Source organism: Topomyia yanbarensis, chromosome 1, assembly GCF_030247195.1.
Source record: "Topomyia yanbarensis strain Yona2022 chromosome 1, ASM3024719v1, whole genome shotgun sequence".
Classification (NCBI taxonomy): Eukaryota; Metazoa; Arthropoda; class Insecta; order Diptera; family Culicidae; genus Topomyia; species Topomyia yanbarensis.
In genome coordinates, this window is record NC_080670.1 from 13,022,295 (window position 1) to 13,046,755 (window position 24,461).

The window sequence follows — 24,461 nt, forward strand, 5'->3', positions numbered from 1 at the left end:
TTCAATAATTTGACAGATTATTGTTGGTCACTTGAAATGCATCGTGCGTACAGTGATGAAAACGGTTAATTTTCGAGCTTAAACTTCCAATCGCGAAACATAACCTATGTGAATTGCTAGAACCATCTGATAATTCATCTTCTAGACCCTACTTCACTATGATATCGTGTAATTTCAACGACATAATTGTCAACATTATCTACCCCGTTACGTTGTGACTAACTACCAAGTACCAGCTGCTGATACCTATTTGAGATAATTTGCCATAACAGCATACTAGAACAACTCAATCCCGACCCCATACTTCTGTGCAATTACCTACGTTCCGAGTTTAGTTTGTCGTCGTCCGAAAATTGGCAGCTGACAGAGCCGTTTGTAGTAACGATACTCGTCTTCGATGCGACAGCTCAATCATTACCCGGCTCGTTTCTCGTCGTCGTTTGTCTCCGTATCGTGTATAGTCCGGTCATGGGAAAAGCAGAAGAAGAATAGCAAAAAACAGGAGAAAGCAAATCGAATATGCAAATTGGTTTCGCATGGTTGATGATATTGAATATAATTAGTTGTAATGAGGTGAGTCTCCTCTCGATGTCTCCTGTCATAAGCGATGATGGATGGGGGCTTTTGACAAGTGCTTTGATGAATATATCAAACCGATGAGGTCTATGGACTTTAGTGAAATTACTATCCGGCGGTGGAAGACGTTGGTTGGTAGGAAAACGAAATGATTCTCTTTGTTTTCTATTTAAGGCACACATAATGGTAAAGAAAGCTTACGAAAGAAACAATCGAATTGAAGATTTTCACATTTTTTTTTAATATTATGGAGAAATGCGATTTTTTTTACTTCTAAGACAATGTTGTCATGAATATAGGTTTATTTGGATTGTTTTTATTTGTTCAAATTACAGACTGTTGTGAGAATCGCATGATAAATTAATTCGGTTTCAATGTTATGGGATTTTCTCATTGCTTAAAATATTGAATCAGCTATTTTTTCAAAGCAAAAAATTCTTCAGGATGTCGCAAAAATGTACGAAATGAGCATTGAATTTTGTTGAATACATTACTTATCTGCTTGTCAAATTTGCTTATATGGCTGGACGTGTGCGCTTAACGGAGCCTGAGGGTCTTCTAGTCTATACCCTATTCCTTCCTTCATGACTTTGCGTCCTGGCTCTATCTGTGCTCAAACCACGCTGCGTACTTACGACAATCAGTCTTCCACCTGTCAGGCAAACAACGTGCACACTACGGGAAAACCTACGCTGAAATAACAAAGAATCATCTTCAATAAATTCACAAATTGTTGTCAACACATGTTGATTCCTCAACGGTTATTAAATTATCTACGACTACAGCAAGCGCATCTGAAACAAAAAAAAACAGCCCCGTCAACAACAAGACAGGAAACGAGGGAGATGGTGTCATGACCGTAGTCCGCAAAGTGAAGTAACATATCAAGGAAATCAACAACCTCCAAGGCAGCAGCAGTGATGACAGTACCGACGATAGTGACCTGCAAGTGAGCAGACCAAATAGCCTTCAGGTTATTATCAGGTGACGCTAAAAATGCACCTTCGCTGTGTAAAAAAAAATCTCCGCGCGCACTGGTAAATTGTGTGCGAAGAATTTGATTTACACACATTAAAAGAATTTTATGATTAATATCTTGTAAATATAAATAAATAATAATAATAATAATAATAATAATAATAATAATAATAATAATAATAATAATATAAATAATGTAAATAAAACAAAGCCCGCCTGTGTCGACCCTGACCGGGGAAGTTCCGGATACGTCCGACGCACCCTCGGCGGCTGTTGACACAGGACCATTGGAGTATCAACAGGAAAGTACCTTTAACATCCCCATTAGCATTCCATTTACGCATTCAACATCCATCTCAGGACAACCAGACATAAATCCAGAAAATCCACCAACACAGCAATCCCAAACGACGGGAACCACGACCGCCTCCAGCGCCCCGCATCTTGCCGGGCCCCAGAGTAGGCGATCTTCCCGCCTGATCTCAAAAATGACACCAGTACCAGGAAAACCAAGCGAACAACTCCACTGCAATGAGAACCGGTTCAGGTCTCCCGATATCTCCGCACCTGGCGGACCACCGGGAAGAACTCTCAGCCGGGAAACTCCCACTCACCAACAGCAACGAGTACGACGAGACCTCAGTCCGGTTCCCGGTTGCTCTTGGCATCCGGTACGTTTTAAACCATCCAGGAATCCAGTAGTCACCAATCGTGACGCCCACTTCCCCGTGCCGGCCCTGACCGGGGACGTTCCGCCTTATAGCGATGCTCCCCCGGCGGCTGCTGGTGCGGGAGGCCCGGGCACATCCCGGGTAAGTTCATATCACCATTCCAACCGACAAGAACAATTCAGCGCCACAAACTCTTTTTCAAGGAATGATCGAACTTCCGACGTTGCGCTGACCACTCGCTTTAGAAAACGATACCAAAACCTACCCGCAACGCAACGCACAAAAACCACCGACACAACGCCTGTGGACCCCTTGCCATACCTCCCGCGGTCATTGGAAGGGACGTACGCCAGACCACCCATCAACAACTGCAACAAAAACTACCCCCTCAACACCAACAAAGCGCACGAAACCGATAGCTTCCTGTCAAGGAAGAAAGCCTCTTCCCCTGCACCAGCCCTGTCCGCGGACGTACCGGCCCTCACCGACGAGCCTTCGGCGGCTGCTGGTGCAGGGGGCCCGGCTACCCCCCGGGTAAGTACCATCTCTCGTTGCTTCTCGCCCGAACAATCGTACGGCCCTGAACCTCTTCCAGACTGCATACCATCGAGCCCGCCCAGCCACCGATCACACAGCAACAACAGTTCCAGCGAAGAGACTCTGAGTGCCTCCGCCAACCACCACAACACTCCTCCCTCACGAGATGCTCCTCAAAACCCAGTCGCCCACCGTCACAGTAGAACGGCGCTACAAAAACACCCGGAAAACTGTACACTCGCAGTCCAGTGGAATCTAAACAGCCTCCGAGCCAACCTTGGAGAAGTACAAATTATCGTCGCACGAACGGAACCCATCTGCCTGGCCTTACAGGAAACTCACCTAAGGGACAACAACAACCTCGCCTCTTGGTTTAGCCACCGATATACATGGGATACCGCAAGAGGATCCAACATTTACCAAACTATCGCACTCGGAATCAGAGCCGACATCCCGTCCGAAACCATCCAGCTCAACACCGAACTAATCGCAGTAGCGCATAGAATCCTCTTCCCGGCGAAATGCACAATCGTCTCCATCTACATCCCACAAGAAGTCAACGACGTCGGGAATAAACTCCGGAATCTAGTCAGACAACTGCCAACCCCATTCTTAATAATGGGAGATCTCAACGCACACCATACCATGTGGGGCTCCTCGAAGTGCTGCCATAGGGGCAACGCCATCGCCAAAGTGGTGGAGGAAACCAACGCCATCACCTTGAACGACGGAAGCATTACTTTCCTCAGGGGTCGAGCTTCATCTGCCCTTGACGTGACGATGTGTTCCAGCTCGATTGCAAGTTCCTGCGGTTGGGCAGTACTGCCAGATCCAGGGAACAGTGATCACTTCCCAATTTCAATATCTTACGGTCGCTCACTCCCAACCACATCCCGACGCAGGCGTTGGATCTTCGAACAAGCGGACTGGTCTGTATATGAAGAAAGGATACTGGATGCAATTGATCGCGATCGACAATACTCGCCAGAGGAGCTAGCAGAAATTATGTCCGAGGCCGCAACACCATGCATCCCACGAACAAAAGGTACCCCACCAAAACGTAGTGTCCATTGGTGGAACCCTGAAGTCGCCAACATCCTGAGATCAAGGCGGAAAGCTCTTCGTGCCCTGAAGAGAACCACACCCAATAACCCTCAATGGGAAGTACTCGCAGCAAATTTCCGCCATCTAAGAACCACCGCAAGAAAAGCAGTAGAAGAAGCGAAATCAGCGAGCTGGTCTCGCTTCCTGGACGGTATCAACGCAGACTCCTCTACAGCTGAATTGTGGCGAAGAATCAACGCCCTCAACGGAAAACGCAGACAAAGAGGCTTCACACTTTCCCTAAACGGCACCGCAATAGTAAACCCGGGAGAAATAGCCAACGAAATTGGAAGATACTTCGAGTCACTATCATCTAACGATTCACGTCCCACCAACTTCTCAAAACGAAAAGAAACCCTCGAACTCTCGCCAATCACTTTCATCCCTGACTCGAGCCACACATATAACCGGCCTTTCTCCACCAATGAACTGGCGACAGCTTTAGGCCGCACCCATGGAAAATCCACCGGCCTCGACGACATTGGGTACCCCATGATCAAACATCTACCCCCAACTGGAAAAAGAGCGCTCTTAGAAGCATTCAACAGGATCTGGGAAGGCGGGCCCTACCCAGACAGCTGGCGGACCGCACTGATAATACCGATCCCCAAAAGGAACCAGGGAAGCAGATCTCCCAGTGACTTCAGGCCAATAAGCCTACTCTCCTGTGTAGCCAAGACATTCGAAAGACTGGTCAACCGACGACTCACAAGTGTATTAGAGGAAGGAAACCTGCTGGACCGCAGACAATTTGCGTTCCGAAAAGGACTCGGTACCGGAGTACACCTAGGGACATTTGGAGAAATCATCAACGACGCACTGGCCGACGGGTTGCACGCTGATATTGCCATACTCGATGTGGCTAAAGCATACAACACCGTATGGAGGGAAGGCATACTTCGACAACTACACCAGTGGGGGATCCGGGGGAATCTTGGCGCTATCCTCCGGCAATACCTTTCAAACCGAAGTTTCAGAGTCGGCATAGGCGGTACACTCTCTGATCTCTACAAAGAAAGTAACGGCGTACCCCAAGGATCTGTATTGGCTGCGACACTGTTCCTGGTCGGAATGAACACAGTCTTCGACTCCCTACCCAAAGGAGTATACATCCTGGTCTACGCAGATGACATCATCCTCATAGTCGTTGGAAAAAGTCTCGCCATAATCCAAAGAAAACTCCAAGCAGCAGTTAGCGCGGTCGGACGTTGGGCGAATTCCGTAGGCTTCAGCCTATCCGCCCAAAAAAGTGCTATCGCACACTGTTGCGGTTCTCACCACATCGCAACTGGCCGACCAGTGACACTAAACGGCAACATCATCCCATTCCGGAAGGAACCGCGAATACTAGGAATAGTGATCGACAGGAAAATGACCCTACTTCCACACTTCCGCCAACTCAAAAAAGATTGTGAAAGTAGAAAGAGATTAGTACGAGCCATCAGCAACCGACACACCAGATGCAACCGCAGAACGGCCCTCAACGTCAGCCAAGCCCTCATCAACAGCCGCATTTTCTACGGACTGGAACTAACCTGCCGGAACATCGACGGACTCATCTCCATCCTTGCACCATTGTACAACGGGGCGGTAAGACTCGCTTCAGGCCTGCTTCCCAGCACCCCAGCAGAAGCTGCCTGCGTCGAGGCTGGAATACTCCCCTTCCGGTGGGAGGCTGCCGTCGCGGCACTTAAAAGAGCACTACTCTACTTAGAGAAAACATCTGGCAACGACTGCTCCATCCTCAACACTGCGAGAGACATCCACGCCAACTACACCAGTGAACCCCTACCGAAAATCGCTCGGCTACATCGGGTCTGGGACCGACCATGGTATGACAGAGGTCCCAACATAGACACCAGCTTAAGTCGGAAAATCAAAGCAGGTGACCCCACAAAACTCGCGCGGATCGAGTTCAACAAACTTGTCAACCAGAAGTACAACAATCACCTACATCTATTCACCGACGGTTCCAAGCTAAACGAGGAAGTAGGAGCAGGAGTAAGCGGAATCAGAGCTGGTCTATCGCTTCGCTTGGCAGCTTCTTGCTCTGTCTTCTCAGCTGAAGCAGCTGCAATCTTCACCGCAATCACCCAAAAACCCATCGATACACCTACGGCTGTATTTTCGGACTCCCTTTCGGTCCTAACTGCGCTCGAGACTGGAACCTCCAAACACCCGTACGTGCAAGCAATAGAAGCTAACTGCGACACCCTCACTACATTAGTGTGGGTCCCCGGCCACAGCGACATTAAGGGCAACTGCGAGGCAGACCGCCTGGCAGCCATCGGACGTAAAGCCCGCACCATGATCTCCCAAGAAGTTCCTACCTGCGACATCATCAGAGCATTCAAACAGAAAGTAGAAATCGAATTCACCAGGTACTGGCAGTCATCCCAAGGACACCTACAAAAAATCAAAGGCACCCACCAAAAATGGACAGACCGAGACAACATGCAGGAACAAAAAGCTCTCTCCAGACTCCGAACTGGACACACCAGAATCACCCACGCGCACACCGTGTCCAACGTCCCCCCTCCCATCTGCTCCACATGTGGGACCCGGAAAACGGTGGAACACATTCTCATTAATTGTGTAGAATATCGAGATCTTCGGACCAGAACTGACCTTCCGCTATCCATCAGAGACGCCCTGTCCAACGACCCGGCCAGAGAGGAAATTATAATCTGTTTCCTTAAAGGCGCCGGCCTCTTTGACAGTTTATAAAACTAACCAAACCCACAATTATGCAACACAGACAACCAAGAATCTCACCAACAAATACTACGTAAAAATTTGTAAAAATACTTGTAAACTCTGTAATCCTCTTTTTCTTTTTATGGGCGAATGACCTAACGGTTAAAACCCAAAATAAACAATAATAATAATAATAATGCACCTTCGCTGTGTAAAAAAAAATCTCCGCGCGCACTGGTAAATTGTGTGCGAAGAATTTGATTTACACACATTAAAAGAATTTTATGATTAATATCTTGTAAATGTTTTAAAGACACGCGGATTCATTAAGCTCCTGCATTGAACCGAAAAAATGTGAAGAGCCACAATAATAATTACGACAGCCAAAATGAATATCAATCTACAGCTCGGGCTAAATCTGAACTTGATGATGATTACGCAACCAAATAATTGCCATTACGTGTATTGTTATTATCATTAACATTTGAAAGAAATAATTTCAGTTCTTATTAGATCCCCAATACAATAAATGGACGCATTTTCAGTTCTTAATTTCCTTTCAATTCTCTTTGGTTCACCGTTAATTCGCCGACAATCTGCTACGAATTCTCCGGCAATCAACTACATTCACCCAATCAACTCTACATTTCTGATTCTTCGCCAATCTCTTTTCGATCCGCCCCAAAAGCTTGGCTCCAATCCGTCAGCAGTCCGTTTTTGTTCCGACGATCGTTTTAATGCACCAACCACCTTCGCTTTCAATCCGCCAGCAATCTGGTTTTAATTTGCCGACAAATGTGATTTCAATCTGCCTCCAATCCGCTTTTGATCCATTCCAAAACCATTTTGATAATCGCTAGCAATTATTCGCATTTGGCCGTCGGGAAAGCCATAATTTTCCCAATGTTCAGGACTGTGTCCCTAGTTGTGGGTCGGGTTTAGTTTTTTGTTCATAAAATTCATTCCCGCCATTTATATGCAATGTGCCTAATTTCATTCGTACAGTGACTCTCGAAGCGATCGGTCTATCTTTCCAGTCCGCGTAGTGTGTAGCGACAAAGAATAGTGCTAATCCGCTTTCAAGGTTATCTTTGGCGTTCTCTATCTCTTCGCAGTTTTGAAATCTTTTTCTTGTTTTGTGTGTTGTTGTTATTCGACTAGCAGAGCAGTGGCAGTATTTCTCATCTTGTGAGCTGCCTGGATACCGTTGTAAAAGATAAGTACCACTATTATATAACCTTCCCCTTTCTTGGTTCGCCTACTAACGTACATCCCAAATTATTGCAGACAAGCGAGTGTCATCGCTATCCAAAAAAAAAATAGGAAAACCAGCCTCCGACCACAATTCGTATCGACCGATTGCAATGCTGTCGTGTATCCAGAAGTTGCTCGAGAAAACTGATCTTGTTTCGCCTCGAAGCATTGGGCCAAAGCAAATCGCTTGCTGTCAGATACATAATTTGGCTTCCCTAAAGGCACAGGGACGAGCTATTGCCTTGCATTACTCTCAACAGAAATTAGCTACATGGGCCCTCCCCAGGGCTCATGTCTTAGCTCCCTACTCTACAACATTTACGTGTCAATTCCTACATACTAAGGCAGCTTCCAGATGACGGCGTGGTCTCTGTTACCGATCTCAAAGCTGTCGATTTGCAAAGACCATTGCATGATATGTTGGACACTTGGTCTGCTTGGGCCCTCCAACTAGATATCCAGTTCTCTACGGAGAACATATTTTCAAGGAAGCGTAAACCAGCAGAACCACAGCTTCCCTTAATAGGTCAAATTATCGTTTTAGTCAAATTAAGTTTAGTGCTCCGGACGGATATTTTCACCAAATCATTTGTTAAAATTTCGATATTCCTGATGTACCCAGAGCTATCTGAACGTGTTTTCCGAGTCTGTGGTGAAAATGAATCGAGACATGTGAAAATTGAACACAATAACACTGTGGAACAGGTATGCAGCATGTCATTCAACGAAAACTTTCACTCCAAAAATATTGCCGACTCCACTGATGTGACCTTCAGTTCTTGGGTCCAATAATGGTAAGCTATCGGGAATTTTTCAGCGCAACTAATAACAAAAAACCCAAATTGAGCGTTGAGGTTGAGCGGACCCGTAAACAGATGAATCTATGTGCATTTCGCGGGAACTTAGGATCGCTTTCCAACAATAACATGTCGTCACACTAAAAAAAATTCGCGATGCCAGCTGAAATCCGCCTGATAATTTGTTTGATTGTCTCACTCATTTCAGATATTCAGAAGGAAACAGGTGGTTTTTTCCGACCGATTCAGGTTGGCAATCCACTCCATTATCCTTCCAATTGTATAGTACCCTGATGCTATTCTTTTCTACTTATAGGTTTTCATACTGCGCTTTTATTTTAAAACTTGATATGAGTGCATAGTTATAAAATAAGTCTTCAACTTGAGTGTACATGTGAATGTAAAGAAAGTAATGAATGAAATGAAAGCAAAAAATAACGAACAATGCATGCAAACGAACAAAACCAACCCACGCCATTCTGCTGCTTACACACTTTAGAAGCAGGAAAATTCCACTGCTCCCCTTCTGTGATGTGAAATGAGAGCAGCATCCAAAGATGAAATTGGGGCCTAAACTCGCAGGAGCCTCCAATGTACAGTTACATCACAAACGCAATTGAGTACTGATAACGCTTAGAAGTACAGCCGAGTTAGAAAGCTTCGCTGTGACGAACAACATGCAACAGGACGTCAAAAGACCCCTGCGTACATGGATGGCGATAAATTCGAGGAACGTCTACCCGACCTAAATCAGAAAATAACAAAACAAAAAATCATGTCGAAATAAAAGGCAATAGAATCCAATGAAATGGATCGCTTTTGAAATGGAAAAGGATGGGTGAGTAATATCTGGGACATAACCGGTGCGTAGTGTTTGCACTTAGAACTAGCAATTGAAATCAACTATCGGCCCTTACACGATCAACATTATGGTCAATATTTAAAGTAATTTTTTTTATTCATTTCGTTTATTTGATAGGCACAAATGCGAATTTGATGCCGGGGTTTTGAACTGAAAACAGGTCTGTAGGTGCCAGGTAGATAGTAAATCAATTTCGTTGCCGCTTTCCCCGTGAAACACTATTAAGATTATCATTTTTTATACTTCCGATTTCATAGTCTTATCAATCACAAAAAAACGCTAGTTTTCTTGCCACAGGCATAGATCCCTTGCCAAATCATAATTTTTTTTTCGCTGGCTTTTCAGTGAAAACAAACTTGGGTCGGCCAGGAAGCTTGTCACGAGCAAGAGCCTTGTTGAATTTTAGCACCGAAATTTGTACGGAACCGTTTGTTTGCAAATGTTTGCAAAAAAACAAAACACTTTAAAAGCTTGCATATCTGACACTCGACAGCGTCGCAATCGCCAAAATTAAGTAATTTAAGCTTTATTAGTTTTTTTACGTTGTCCTACGTTACGTCACGAATGCGATAATCATGTGTTCTTCCTGGGTCGTTATCATCAGGCTTTATTTATTAGGCCGGAGTCCCGAGGGTTGCAGGTTCGAATCCTGCCTGTAGGGGAATTTTTCGTTTAACTCACCATTTCGATCTGTTTTCTCCGTTAAATACCACCAAAAAGTCTTAAGTTAGCCTTGTTTAACAAGAGCTCCTACGTCTTCGAGCTTACCGCAATAAGGGAAATAGTGCATCTAAACTAAGCTGAGCTTATTCATGTGTCGCAATTGTTCAACTGAAACAGGCGCTACTTTGTCATTCCGAATGCTAATAACATATAGTTTATTAAAAGACAACATTAATATTATTCATACCGGTTTCCTTCCCCTTCACCATCGCACTAATTATTCTGTCAACTGTCACCACCATTTACTGCCAGTCATCCATCACGCATTTACGTAGAAGCTACTCGCTGTCCATTTCTTCATTTTCCCATGGTCGACCCTAGGCTATTAACAGTAAAGGCGTAAATCAATTTCCTCAATTCCAACCCAACTTTCCGCGCAATTTTAGTCAATCGAAGCAGAAACCTCATTCCCTCGTTTGAAATCAATCCCCTCACACTCTGGTCCGACATACCCACACACACACGCGCCTCACCGATCGATGGGGGCGCCCAAATCCAACCGAAAAAATGGCTTCCACTCATGGCCGGTGGTCCTCTGGCCTGCTCTCGGTTCGGACAGGGTATCATTCAGCATCAGAAGTGTTAGGCAAAGCGCGCCCTCATCAATTACTATCAACTTTCAACGAAATTATCCTTTGATTTGTACCGCCACCAAGCCGTCCACACCAAGTACCACAGGGACCGGCTTGGCGCCCACTCTCCGTGGGCGCGATAATGAGCTATACTCAAAAGAGTGTGCGCTGCTTCGGGAGGTAGGGTGAACCGAAGAGAAATGCCAAAAATAAGAAAAAAAACAAAGCGAGTGTGAAGTGGAGAAAGCAGAACATCGATGAAAAAACCTGATTTGAACCGAATGGCGATTGGAGGGATAGATCCGCAGCAGGGTAGTAGACCACGCCCATCTTTGCCCAGGCCGGGGTTCACTGGTTACACGTATACACCCGCAAGCTCGGGATAATGATGGTGTGGTAGTTGTGTTTTTTTTCTGGCAGCGAAGCGTTGAAGAGAGATAGACAATTCGATCGGTACGACGGTACAGTGAGGCCGCACTAGCTTGGATTCGTAGTAGGATTGCTGTTGTGGAGACGGGTGCGGTCGGAGTTTTAATGCGGATCTGTTGGGGACTGGACGGGAAGTGGTCATGACAGGTATCGGAAGGACTGGGGTTCAATTAAAATTAAAACATTGCTTATTGGTTCGGATCGTTCGTTTGGTAGCTTTACTGGTCGTGGTTGATATCTGAAGATACACTAATTTTTTAACCATATTGAAATTTTTTGGTTACATCTGAGGTTTACAAAATTTTAATGAAAATCGAAAAGAACAAAAATACTGAATTGTATAGGGCAAATAATTAAGATTGTTTTTAGACTGTGTCCAGCATACTAATTTTATCTACAAATAGTCTCTCGTTACATATGTGTGCACCTTATCTGATCCGTCTTGATTATTTTGCTCAATGGTTTAACCAAAATCGTCAATGATTTTATGTTGTAATCGGTCCGAAAGATATTTTACAAAACTTTTAAAGTATTATTTTTGAGAATGAAACTTAAATATAGAACATTTTTGTGAATATACGACCTTTCTAAAAAAATTCGACTACCGTATTTTATATATCAAGTTTTGAGACAGAGTTACAGGGTATTAAACTTCAGCACGAAAAAATATACACTGATAATAAAACTGTGACATTTTTCACAAAAACAAAAATTTGAGTTTGATTTATATAAGAAGCCCGCTTCAAGATGTTGATTACAATACGCATTGGTAGTGGTGTATCGAGGATGCCGGAAGTGCTGGTATGAGCCTTTTTTCTGTTATATTCCTTTCCTCTATTTACCCGCTCATAACCAACAATCAACCAGTAACAAATAGATAATGGAGAAAGGATGTGCTATGTGTGGTGGTTTGCTATACAAGTATTGGTAGTGTTTGAAACATTAATGTATGTCTTTCATGTGAGGATCATAACTTCAGCTGTATCTTGTACCTGTCTAATCTATTACGTCTCTCATATATTGTCTTTTTTTTTCTTCTCTTCGAGTCCTACCCGAGCAAATACTCATGGGTTCAAACACCACACAGCCCCTTGAAAAGACCTTAAACATGGTCCGTGTCAAAATTCCCAACCATCAAGACACCATAAAATGGTCTCAATAACCCATAAATACACCATCATATGGTATTTTATGTGGGATCTGCCGGACCATCGTAATGGTGTTTTCATGGGTTGAACCCATTTCAAACACCCATGTCAAGCACCATGAGCATGGGGGTATTATGAACTTTCCGTTTGCTCGGGTATACTGCTATTCTACACAAACTCCCGCGCTCGCGTCATCATAAATCGGTATCGTCCGGAAGTCTCTACCCTCGGTACCAACAGTCTAGGTCCATGTTAATTAATGAAAAAAAAAAATGAAAAATCAATAATAAATTACTAACATTTCCACTAGACAAAACGTTCCATGGCGATATAGGGTATAGGGTAACTCACTCCCTGTCAGAATGTGATCCGTACACCGAAAACTAAATAAATGACGGTCCGCGAATATGTGAATAACCGCAGGGTTTCAAAATCGAATTTATACAAGCGAAGTCACATACACGCAAGCACACGCGACAAACACGTCGACATACGAACGCTTAAGCCCTTCGCGATCATCTACGCACACCTATGCCCGCGATCACGCATACTTAATAACACTCCGGTAATTATGTGAACGTTTTAGTACATACGAAGTTACAAACGCGGTCTCAAACGCGAACCTGCAAACGCGCTAGATCATGAATCGGTCACGTCCGGAAATCTTTACTCTTAATTCTTGCAACTTAGGCCCATACATCCAGTTGGACCAATCAAAAAATAAAGCTCATATCCACTTGACCCGACGTTCTACTGCGACATGACTGGGAACTCTAGTGATATGGAAGAAACCACTTTCTTCTGGAATCTGAATAGTACACGAAAAAATAGGTATCAAATTCACAGTCCGCGCGCGATCATTCTAGAACACACGCGAATATGCGAAAGGCACACGGCTATAAAATAGAATTTATACGCGCGAAGTTACATACACGTTAGCACACGTCACATACAAACGCACACGCGATCGAACACGTTAACGTACAAATGCTCGAGCTCTTCGCTATGATACACGCTATCGCGAGTCCCTACGCTCGCACATACCTGAACCGTACAATGAATATCACATTCAGAATCACGGCCCGCTACAATTGGCCTAAAGCAGTGTTTTAGTGGGCGACATTGCCTGTCCCGTCTGTAAATTGTAGTATTTGATTCTGACGGGGAGCCCTTCCGAGAACCTAGCTCTATAGCTCTAGTAGGACAACTCTTGAAAAAAAAATTCTTAAATTTTTTTTTTTGTAGATCTTCTTTCTAGGAATTTTTCTAAGACTCAAGGAGGGAGCTTTTAAAACAAGAACGGTCACAGAAAGGCGATATTTTTGGTTGTTTTCGAAATGACACCAGATTTCGACGCTTTATGCGTTTCTAAAAAAGGCGAATTCATTTTGGTAATTTTCCTAGAGTGAAAATTTTGGAATTTTGACGATCTTGTGCTATACCCATATTGTTGAGGTGCGAGCCATAAGGAGTCCAGACCCGTCCGTCTGTTCCATCTTTCCGAAAATCTACTACGTCTTTTGCATTCAAAAGGATTTTTTGCAAAACCGTGTTAATTGCGAAATCCGCACAAAAAGAACTGCCAAAATTTTTCTAAGTTCTTTGCATTTAAAAGGACTTTAATTTTTTTTTTTTCAGGAAAGTTTTTTGCATTCAAAAATATTTTTGCAAAAACTGTGTTAATTGGAAAATCCGTGCAAAATGAAACTTCCAAAAATATTCTAAGTCTTTTGCTGAGAGTTTTTTTACGCGGATCTTCGATTTTACGCGGTTTTTTACGCGGATTTTCCAATTAACGCGGCTTTTTTACGCGAATTTTACAATTAACGCGGTTTTTCACGTGGTTTTTTTACGCGGTACGTATCCCCAGCGTAAAAAAAAACTGGGTGGATTACCTTATTTGTAGCCATGGGTGCGTTTCGACTTCGTCTCATCAGAAACCGACACTAACTTCCAAAACAGTTCACACGACACATGTCACCGTCCAAGCCAACTGACATGGCCCGAATGATGTCCCGGAAAGCAAATGCAGAAGCTCTGGTTTTTCAATTCCACTTTTTTATGAAATATCTTCAAATGCTCATAAAAAGCGATCCTGATGCGCTGGGGATAAAAAATGCCGTTCTAAAACTTTTTATTTATTTCCGAAAAAACGATATGCGACAGAGCTCACTCTAATAATTTTTTTGTGGAACAGTGTAATAGAATGCCTTCCGTCAAATTCCACTATAGTACTATAGTAGGAAATGCAGGTTTTCTTATCCTCATATTATGGGTTACAGGCCTCCTTTTGCCGTTTTTGCTTAAACTCGGGACTGGGTCGGGTTCTATCCCCAACCGCTGTCAATTCGTTCACTTCAACAGATGGACGGATTGGAGCTTGTCTCAGTTTCGTTTCGAGCGGGAGTGGCATTAGTGAAGATCGTCTAGGATCTGTGGTCGTATGCTGACAGGGGAGGGGGTCAAACGACGCGCGCGTTGAACTGCCGGTGTATCCGTCTTGCAGAGTGAATCTTTTGGTGCAGTTAACGGTTATATTGGGCAGCTCAAAATTATTTCTTGGCTTTCTTTTGTAGGTTCGGTTTGTATACAACCTTCGATTAATATTTTATCTGAATAAAGAGTTGTTCGGAAATCAGCCCCAATAAGGCTTCAATCTGACTAGTATCGATGATCAAGGATCAATACGTACTGAAAATTCGCGGCGTCTGTTTTTATAAATATAATTTAGAGTTCCGTTATTGCTAACAAGCCCGTGCAAAAGGTTAACGACCCTTTGTATTTCCCGTAAATGTTCGATATTATCGTACGTAAACATGTATTTCGCAAACAATTTGGAAAATATGAAACACTTTGGAAAATATGAAACACTTTTCTTGATTTATAACATCTCGGGCTCTCATAACTCTGTCTCTACAACGTGTCACTCCGTAGTTTCGGTTAGTAAAAGAATAGCGATTTTTTTGAATACTGTCGCAATAAATAATGATCCGGCCCATTACGTAGATAAGATTAGCTTTCCTAGGCAATACTTCCGTGGTCGGCTGTGTGGAGTTCAAATTGCTTTTGTTTGGAAAACAGAATACTCTCGGTAGCCGGCTACCCAGAGTTTAAAAAGAACCAAAAACTAAATAAGATCTTTTTTCGAGTGATCGTGTACTCGAAAACCAACTGAACTACTACCTAGTAAACCATGCTTTACAGGTCGCATCGCTTGCTTGGAGCGAATCCTAGACCTTATAGCCTTCCAAACGACCAACTCCGCGACACCTATGGAAGAGCCTGATGAGTCGTCTACCTTCCGTTAAGTAGGTGGACCATCAACACTTCCTGTCTACCTTATCCTTCCCCGTGAACGATGGAGATGGGGGCGGCCGGCAATGATGGCTATCATGCTGTTGAGGTTTTAATATGGGTCGGATTGGTATGAATTCCTACTTACCACTTGCTAAGCAATTCTTATTAGATAATCAGCAGTCAAACATGATGAAGTCAGTGTGCAATCCGCCAAAATCATCGTCACAACGCAACAGTTGGTTTCGATTGATTTTGCCATAGTTGGCTTAAACGGCTTGATTTCATCTCTTCAGTATATAGCAGTCGACTTGATCACCGTATTCAAAAAAGGCTGTCGTGCTATGTATTCAAACAGCTTAATGTCGATCATTCTCATTACAAATCTGCAAGATACTGGACGCTTCTTTAAACTCGATTATCAGAAGCTGGTTTGAAACAGGGCACTGTTGAAAGACCGAACATCCGGACTTCCCCATCGTTCCTACCCGCTCGCTCATCAACGGATCATTCCCAACACCGTCATATCCGCAAACCACACTAGCGTTCAAAACAATACCCTACAATTTCATTCCGTCGCTTATCTCCACACAACCTAAAACCTCAGTCGAGGAGGGTCTTCCGCCATTAGCTCAAATGACAAGGACTTCCTTGTCGTTTCACACTTTCCAAACTCCCGAATCCGACCGCTAAAATCCAAGTCAACCAACCACCAAATCCGCCTCAGAAAAGAAGGAATTTATCAATCTCCGAAATTACGTCTCCTTACCCATCCTCCTGTTAACGGTTGTGTCTCTGCCACTACCGGAAAAGTGATCCTTCGGTGAAAAAGTTACGACCGTATGTCTATAAAAGACCCTTTCTACTGTGTCTGCTCAGTCTCGTCGTTAGGATACCACCACCAGTCGACGACCCAAAGAAAAAGCCAAAAATTCATTTTCCGAGTGAGTAACTTTCGGTTCCATTTAGGACACACCATTTTTCACCCCAGCCAGCAGTCAGTCCAACAATTTCTAGGCCTGCCTAGTGCCAAGCGCCAAGGCATGCTAGCTCTCCTTTGCTCGGGTGCTGCGATGGTTTTACGAGTCACCCGCAACTGACAGCACTTTCTTCTGTCTTGTCATTAAATCGAGTGATGATTTGACACTTTTTTCGCAGCCCCTCCTCGCCTACTTGGAACGGTACGACCGTAACGTAACGCGTGGTGGGTGTCGTTCGAGTTTTACTCCAGGAAAGAAAACCATAGGGTGTTTGTCATGCTGAAAATTGATTGTCGCTAACGCTAAGAGGAAAATTGGATTTAGGTGATAAAATTTGTGGCGAAAGCAAAATAGGGCTGCAGAGAGCTCACGAAGGAGAAAATTACAAACCGGTTCGCTGGTTTTATCTTCCTAATAGTGCTTATGCCGCCCAGACCAGCATACAGTGGAAGTCATTCTTTCTCTCGCAGGCAACAGCCGATCGCCACCAACGGTGGCGGACAAATTAGCGCAATTAATTTGCACTATTTTCGCCCACGCTTTCGTTCTCTCCGATTTTTTTTTTCATTCTGCTTTCCCTGTCCCACTCGGCGATACAGTGAAAAATTATGACTTGTGTATTGCCCCCTTTCATTAAATCACCGCAAGTTGCGAAAAAAAACTAATCACACGCATCGGAGCCGCTCTTTAATTATCTATTTATGATGTGTGCGTGTGCGCTGGCTGGTTGGTTGGCTGACCGGCGGCGGCCTAATGAAAATGAGAGAAAAATCGACCAGTGAAGCTGCTCAGTCATTTGGTCCCTTTGCCGGTCAGCGTTTTCGCTTTAATTGACTGGATTCTCGCGGCATTTTTTTGAGAGGTTATGTTGTAATTGTTTACTTGCGCGCATTGCATCGGCGGAGGTATTCGTCGTACGGCTCGATGTCATCGAGTAGGCGATCGTAGCGATCCTGGTGGAGGATTGTGTTCAGCTAATAATTTGGCATTGAAGTACTATCCTACAGAACCGAAAACAACGGTAATGACACAACGTTCTAGTAGAAGTTACAAAACAAAACAAAAAAAAAACCGGATCGTAATGGGCCTCTTATGTGGACTGCAACCATTACCGCGGATGATAGTAATCACCGCCATTTTACTGCATTTTAGTCTCGTACTCCGCCGATGAACGACTCGCGTCCTAATGGGTCTTAATAACAGTAATTCAATTTAGCTACGGGGGGCCGCCGGCGCTATTGCCTTAACTGATACGGCGCACGGGGGTCTACCAGTTATCCAGGCAAGCGTAGGCACTATTTTCGCTGATCACCTCACTCACGCGGACTCCGAATGCAGCGCCCCTATAGCTGCTTATGTAAATACGATTTTAATTTCACTCCAGCGCTCACTCTAGTTGTTGTTTTTTTTTGCTTCCTTTCTGAAATCACCTGTCACCTTGTGAACACAGTTTCGGACCTTTCTCGTTCGAGTGCAGACTGAAGCTAAATTGTCCTTGAATCCGGACTGTCGTTTGTTCTCATACTATTTACGGTAATGACCCTACTTTGCCTTCACACGAAGGAGGCGAGGCTCGCTCATTATGGATCGTTAATTCTGGTGGCTGTCAGCCAGTGACAGCGCCTGCATTTGCTGTTTTGTTTCTTTGAAGATGGCCAGTCATCATGTTATTCATTTAATTCAATTTCGTGAAGTAACAGCTGAAAACCCCTAGACAACTGTCGAACTGAATGTAGCGTAATTCGAATGATGTTTCTGGTGTTTGAAGGATGTACCTCAATTCATGTTATCAATTTATGTTTTCACGCCAATGGTTTTAATCTATGAAATTATTTCGCCGTTAATTGAATATTAAATATTAGTTCACCTTGGTACTTTGAACACCTTGAGAATTTTCATACGATCGGAGACGAGAATTCGATCAAGACACAGCATTCATGGTATTTTAGAAACTTCTAATGAACAACTCATCTGGATGTACTCAAAAGAATATCAAACGCTTAATTTGAGATCGTATACATATGTCCGTTCCCCAAAAAACAGGTAGAAGTTTCCAGAAAAAAAAATTCTGTTTGGCTGGAAATCTGTAGCAGCGGACTGAAAAGTATAATTTTCGTCACTGCATAACCTTGAATCAGTAAAAAAGCGTCTTCGAAAGCAACAAAATTCTCTGATTTTCACGTCCTCTCATATATTTTCCAAGTTTTTCAAACAAATTTTCAAAACTTTTGTGATTAAGTTTGGAACTGCTAGAGGGCATTTTCCCTTTCTGTAGATTACAAAAGCACTTCTGTACTGTATTCCGCTATTCTACTGCATTGCCGTCGACGGGAAACCCGATCTACTGTGGTTGTCCAGTGGTATGAAGACATTGAGTGAGGCGATAGATAAACCTGTCATTCAATGGGATTGATACTATTTCACCTATGGTGAAGACATCATGCTTTCTCCGAATGTATTGGAATATCCAATTATAATATGGCATGAACAAATTCTGCCAAACCAACCTTTTGTAACCAATTTCGATTAACTTCGTAATTGTAAAAATACAATCAGGGGAACTCAGTATCTCCTTATATCTGAATCACACACTGAAAATTTAGTATAAGGTTCACGGTCCGCGCCATCGTTCAACAACAGACGAGAATTTGCGAATGGTCGCATGGCTATAAAATCGAACTAATATTCGCGAAGTTACATGCACGCTTGCGCATGCGACATGCGAACGCCATTCGCAATCAAACACGTTAACATACAAACGCTCGTGCACAACGCGATCATACACGAACAATTAAGCTCGCGATCTCGCAAACATAAACAAAAATTCTAAAATTCAAAAGCGGTGTCAAGCGTGACTCTACAAACACCCGTGTTCGCGCTATCTTCGATCGGTCACAGGAAGTCCTTATCCTGATGTTTCACTTCAGTTGGACCCATAAAAAGATGCTCATATCCACTAGACAACAAGATTTCATGGGGACATGATCAGGAAATCTGATACTAACCGAACCGCACACTGAAAATTAAATATTAAATTCGCAGTCCACGCGATTATGCAAGACCGCACGAGAATATGCGAATGGCCACACGATTGTAAATTCGAATTCATACTCACAAAGTGACATACAAGCACACGCGACATACAAACGCCCACGCGATCGAACACGTTAAAATACAAAAGCTTGGTCCCTTCGCGATGATACACACGATCATGAAGTCTCTACGCCCGCATATATCTGAATATCACCTTTAGAATGACTGCCCGCGGAAGTTGGCCTTAAGGGGTTATATATGTCGAGGTGCATGAAAAAAGAGAAGTTTGAAATTTTGTGAAGGTATGCAGCCATATTTAAATCAAGTACTTGTTATGCGTATAGACGAATTTCGCGCCAACTCGAACAAATGTTGGCAGCACCCTCTCAGATTTTATCGAAACTTTCTGTACATGAGAACTTTGTCACAAAAAACCATTTTATATACTTTGTTTTTCCAAAACTGATCTAGACTGTCTTTTGAAAAGGGTCAAACTTTTTTTACCAATTTTTTTCAGATGTCTAAAAATGACAAATCCTACAAAAAAATGTCGCAGAAGTGATTACAAAATTAGTCAAATTTTTGCATAGAAATATTGAAAAAATTCTTCATCGACTCCTACACTGAAAAAAAATCGATTTAAAAAATTTAAAGTCGATTTACAAAATAAAACCTCATCTTTGTTTTGGATGAAATTTTGTTTCAAGATAGGTAATTGTTACCATGTCCCTCTCGCAGGTTGATGGGATTGACGGTATTGTAAACATCATCAAGCCACAATATATTCAATAGAGTTACCTTCGCTCTTTTTAGTTTTTATTTGCACCAAGTTCTACTACTAGAGGTTAATTAGTTCTCATGTTAATAATCCACCAAACATTATGACTACTGAGGATTTGATTTATATAAGAAGCCCGCTTCAAGATGTTGATTACAATACGCCTCGATAGTGGTGTGTCGAGGAGGCCGAGAGGGCTGATATGAGCCTTTTGTCTGTTCTATACCTTTCCTCTATTCACCAGCTCATAACCAACAATCAACCAGTAAGAAATAGATAATTGAGAAAGGATGTGCTATGTGTGGTGATTGGCTATTCAAGTATTAGTAGTGTTTGAAGTACTAATGTATGTCTCATGTGATGATCATAATTTCAGCTGTATCTTGTACCTATCTAATCTATTACGTCTCTCATATATTGTCTTTTATTTCTTCTTTTCGAGTCCTATACTGCCATTCTACACCCGCCTTCAGCTGAATCAACAACGATGGTGATAGTGAACGTCTTAACACTCACACATTCTCAAACGCGGTCTCAGCGGGAACCTACAAAAATGCCATCGTGCACGCGATTACGAATCGGTCACGTCCGAAAGTCTATCCTTGATCCTAGAAGCCTAGGTCCATGCCTTCAGCTGGACCAATTAAGAAAATACGCCCATACCTATTAGACAACACGTCTCATGGCGACATGACCGGGAACCCTATCGATATAAACGATCCCACTCTCTGCCAGAATTCAAACCGCGCACTGAAAATTTAATATCAGACTCACGGTTCGCGCAACCATTCAAGAACACACGTTACAAAATCACGTCAGCGCACAAACGTTAGAGCCCCTCGCAATTTTTCAAGCAACCTACGAACTCGCAAACATGATTACACCCCGGTGATAAGGTGAAAATCTCAGCACTCATAAACTTACCAACACGATCTCAAGTGTCAACCTACAAACTCCCGCGCTCGCGCCATCATGAATCGGGATCGTCCGGAAGTATCTATCCTCGGTACAAACAATCTAGGTCCTTGTTCATTATTAAAAAAATAATAAAATTGAAAAATAACTACCATATCCACTAGACAAAACGTTCCATGGCGACATGACCGGAAACTCTAGTGATATGGGGTAACTCTCTCCCTGTCAGAATGTGATCCGTACACCGAAAACTAAAGATCAGAATGACGGTCCGCGAATATATAAATCGCCGCAGGGTTTCAAAATCGAATTTATGCACGCGAAGTCACATACACGCGAGCACACGGGACAAACACGTCAACATACGAACGCTTAAGCCCTTCGCGATCATCTACGCACACCTATGCCTGCGATCGCGTAAACTTGATAACACTGCGGCAATTGTGTGAACGTTTTAGTACTTACGAAGTTACAAACGCGATCTCAAACGCCAACCCGCAAATGCGCGATCATGAATCGGTCACGTCCGGAAATCTTTAACCTTTATTCTAGTAATTTAGGTCCATACATTCAGTTGGACCAATCAAAAAAAAATAAAGCTCATATCCACTAGACCACGCGTTCTACGACGACATGATTGGGATCTCTAATGATATGGAAGAACCCACTTCCTTCTGGAATCTGAACCGTACACAAAAAATTAAGTATCAGATTCACGGTCCGCGCGCGATCATTCTAGAACACACGCGAATATGAGAAAGGCACACGGTTATGAAATAGAATTTATGCACGCGAAGTTACACGTTAGCACACGTGACATACAAACGCACACGCGATCGAGCACATTAACGTACAAATATTCGAGCCCTTCGCGATGATACACGCGATTCCGAGTCCCTACGCCCGCACATGCCTGAACCGTACAAAGAATATCACATTCAGAATCACGGCCCGCTGCAATTGGCCTATTGCAGTGTTTTATTGGGCGACATTGCCTGTCTCGTCTGCAAATTGTAGTATGTGATTCTGACGGGGAGCCCTTCCGAGAACCTAGCTCTACAGCTCCAGTAGGACAACTCTCGAAAAAAAAATAAAAAAATAGGTAATTGTTACCATGTTTCAATTGTCGCAAGGTTCTACTATAGATACAGAAGCTGGGCACTTTAAAGGAAAAAGAGTAATATTAAATTTTGTATGCAAACGGCTCTGCTCTATACTAACAAGTATCATAATATTTATAAGGAAACAGCTTAAGACAAAATTTGATTTTTTTTTGTGTTGATGAGCAAACCCCTAGTCAAGCGTGATGTCCCGCGAGAAAAGGAGTTCATTTTGTAAGCTGATGAGCTCTAATGAAATCGAAACATTTGGTGTGGTAAAAACCATTATGGAGAAAATTGTTTAAAACTAAACTTAAAATTTAAAACTATCTGATTCTAAAGATTTATTCCAGTTGATTTCAACCAAATTAGGACTTGGTTCTGTGCTCGATCGCTCCATTCTATAATTACTTCAATCAAGCCCACATTCGACCCAATCACCCCGCTTCGCTTCGCTGCACCTGTTCCCCGATTTCACCATCCACCACGCGCTTTTCAATCAATGAACCGTGTAACCAAATTTCCAAGCTATCATCATCAGTTCATCAAAATCGCACGGGAAGAGAAATAGAGAAAGAAAAGTGCTGCACGGAGAGAACCGCCAAGATCCCCGTTAGCAGTAGGATGTTGTAATTCGGCTCCTCCGAAATGAGTCCACACCGCGCCGAAAGCAAGGCGCGCGATCGGGCGGCGATAAAAAGCACTCTCACTCATCCATGACGATTGAGGGGAAACAAAAAGCTCCACGCGCGACCCCCAACCTAGCTTTCGGGGAGGACTTGTAAAAACAGCGAAGATGCTGGAAGTGCTCATCTGTAGCAGCTCCAATACCACTACCACGCCACCTGAGCGAGCGGGATCCAGATCGCGAAGGTGATCCAGAGGTGTCGTTGCAAGGGGAAGAAAACGATCAAATTAAAGCCCAGCGAGCTCGGTGAGCTTCCCTTCGTCCCCACGGTCAGTTCCACCGTCATTCGTCCATCGCCAAAAAGTTACGAGTAATGGGACTTCGCCGTGAAAGAGAAAAAGAGAGAGAGAGGCCCGGTTGGTCGTTTTTAAGTGGTCAAAAGAAGCCGCGGCCTTAGGTGTCGGTTAAGCTAATTGGTCGGAAGATCAAAGGCACCGCCGATGTGTTTAAATACAAGTATGTATGAGTATGGCAGGGTAGGTCTGGTTGGTGGAAAAGGCTCTCTACTCGCACCGCTATCGAAGAAATCTCTACCTCTCTCGGTGCCGGAACGGGTGGTACAGATTGGCCCACGGAGATCAATGCTTGTAATAACTCTATCGGCAGTATGGGAGGGCTCCGGTGAACTTGAGACTCCGGATAGTGCGGGAATGAGCTGGTCGATCGAGTGCGGTGGCGCGAGGAGCTCCTAGAAGCAACATTATTTCCGTGGAACGGCCTGCAATTGATGGCCGTGAGTGATGAGGAGAGCTCCGGTGGAACGAACCTGTTGAGTTGTGGACAGTAGCGGCCAGCGTTGTAGGACTGGGGAAACAGACAACTCAGCTTAAACACTGATCTTAGTTGCCATGACATTGGTTCCTAGCGGGTACACGAAGAAAAACCAATTGCCCGTAAATTGTCCATCCTCTACTGTAACTATTTTTATTCGTTTCGCAGCCTACCACGATGGTTTCTCGCATCGCAAGAGACACTGAGAGTCGAGCTGGCTTCCGATGAACCGTACAGCCCCTGTCTCCGGGGTTTCCGTGAACTCGATGAGTGCACACCTCACGCGTAATGAAAATTAAAGTCAAAGAAGAGTGAAATATAGTATTAAATAGTACGGCCTCCGCAGCGATTGCGAATGGAAAATCAATTAGTTCGAAACGTACCACTATCGAAAACCTTAACCCACACGTGTAAGTTGCGTTGTTTTCCTCTGCTCTATTCTAAAAACCGTAAAACACGTGTGTGTTCCACGGCGGGGTGGCGCGGGGTCATGTTACCTTTCTGTGTTAGGGCCGTAAAGAACCAATTAGGTTTTACCCACGCTGTGAGCGTGT

General features: G+C 43.7%; 1 protein-coding gene across 1 annotated transcript; it reads left to right on the forward strand.

Moving 5' to 3' along the window:
* The first annotated feature begins 568 nt into the window (after positions 1–568).
* On the forward strand, positions 569–24,196 carry LOC131693622 (uncharacterized). The gene is made up of 3 exons (XM_058981583.1): positions 569–573; positions 1,766–6,247; positions 24,076–24,196. Exons 1-3 carry the CDS (start codon positions 569–571, stop codon positions 24,194–24,196), a joined length of 4,608 nt encoding a protein of 1,535 aa, XP_058837566.1.
* The last annotated feature ends 265 nt before the right edge of the window (positions 24,197–24,461 follow it).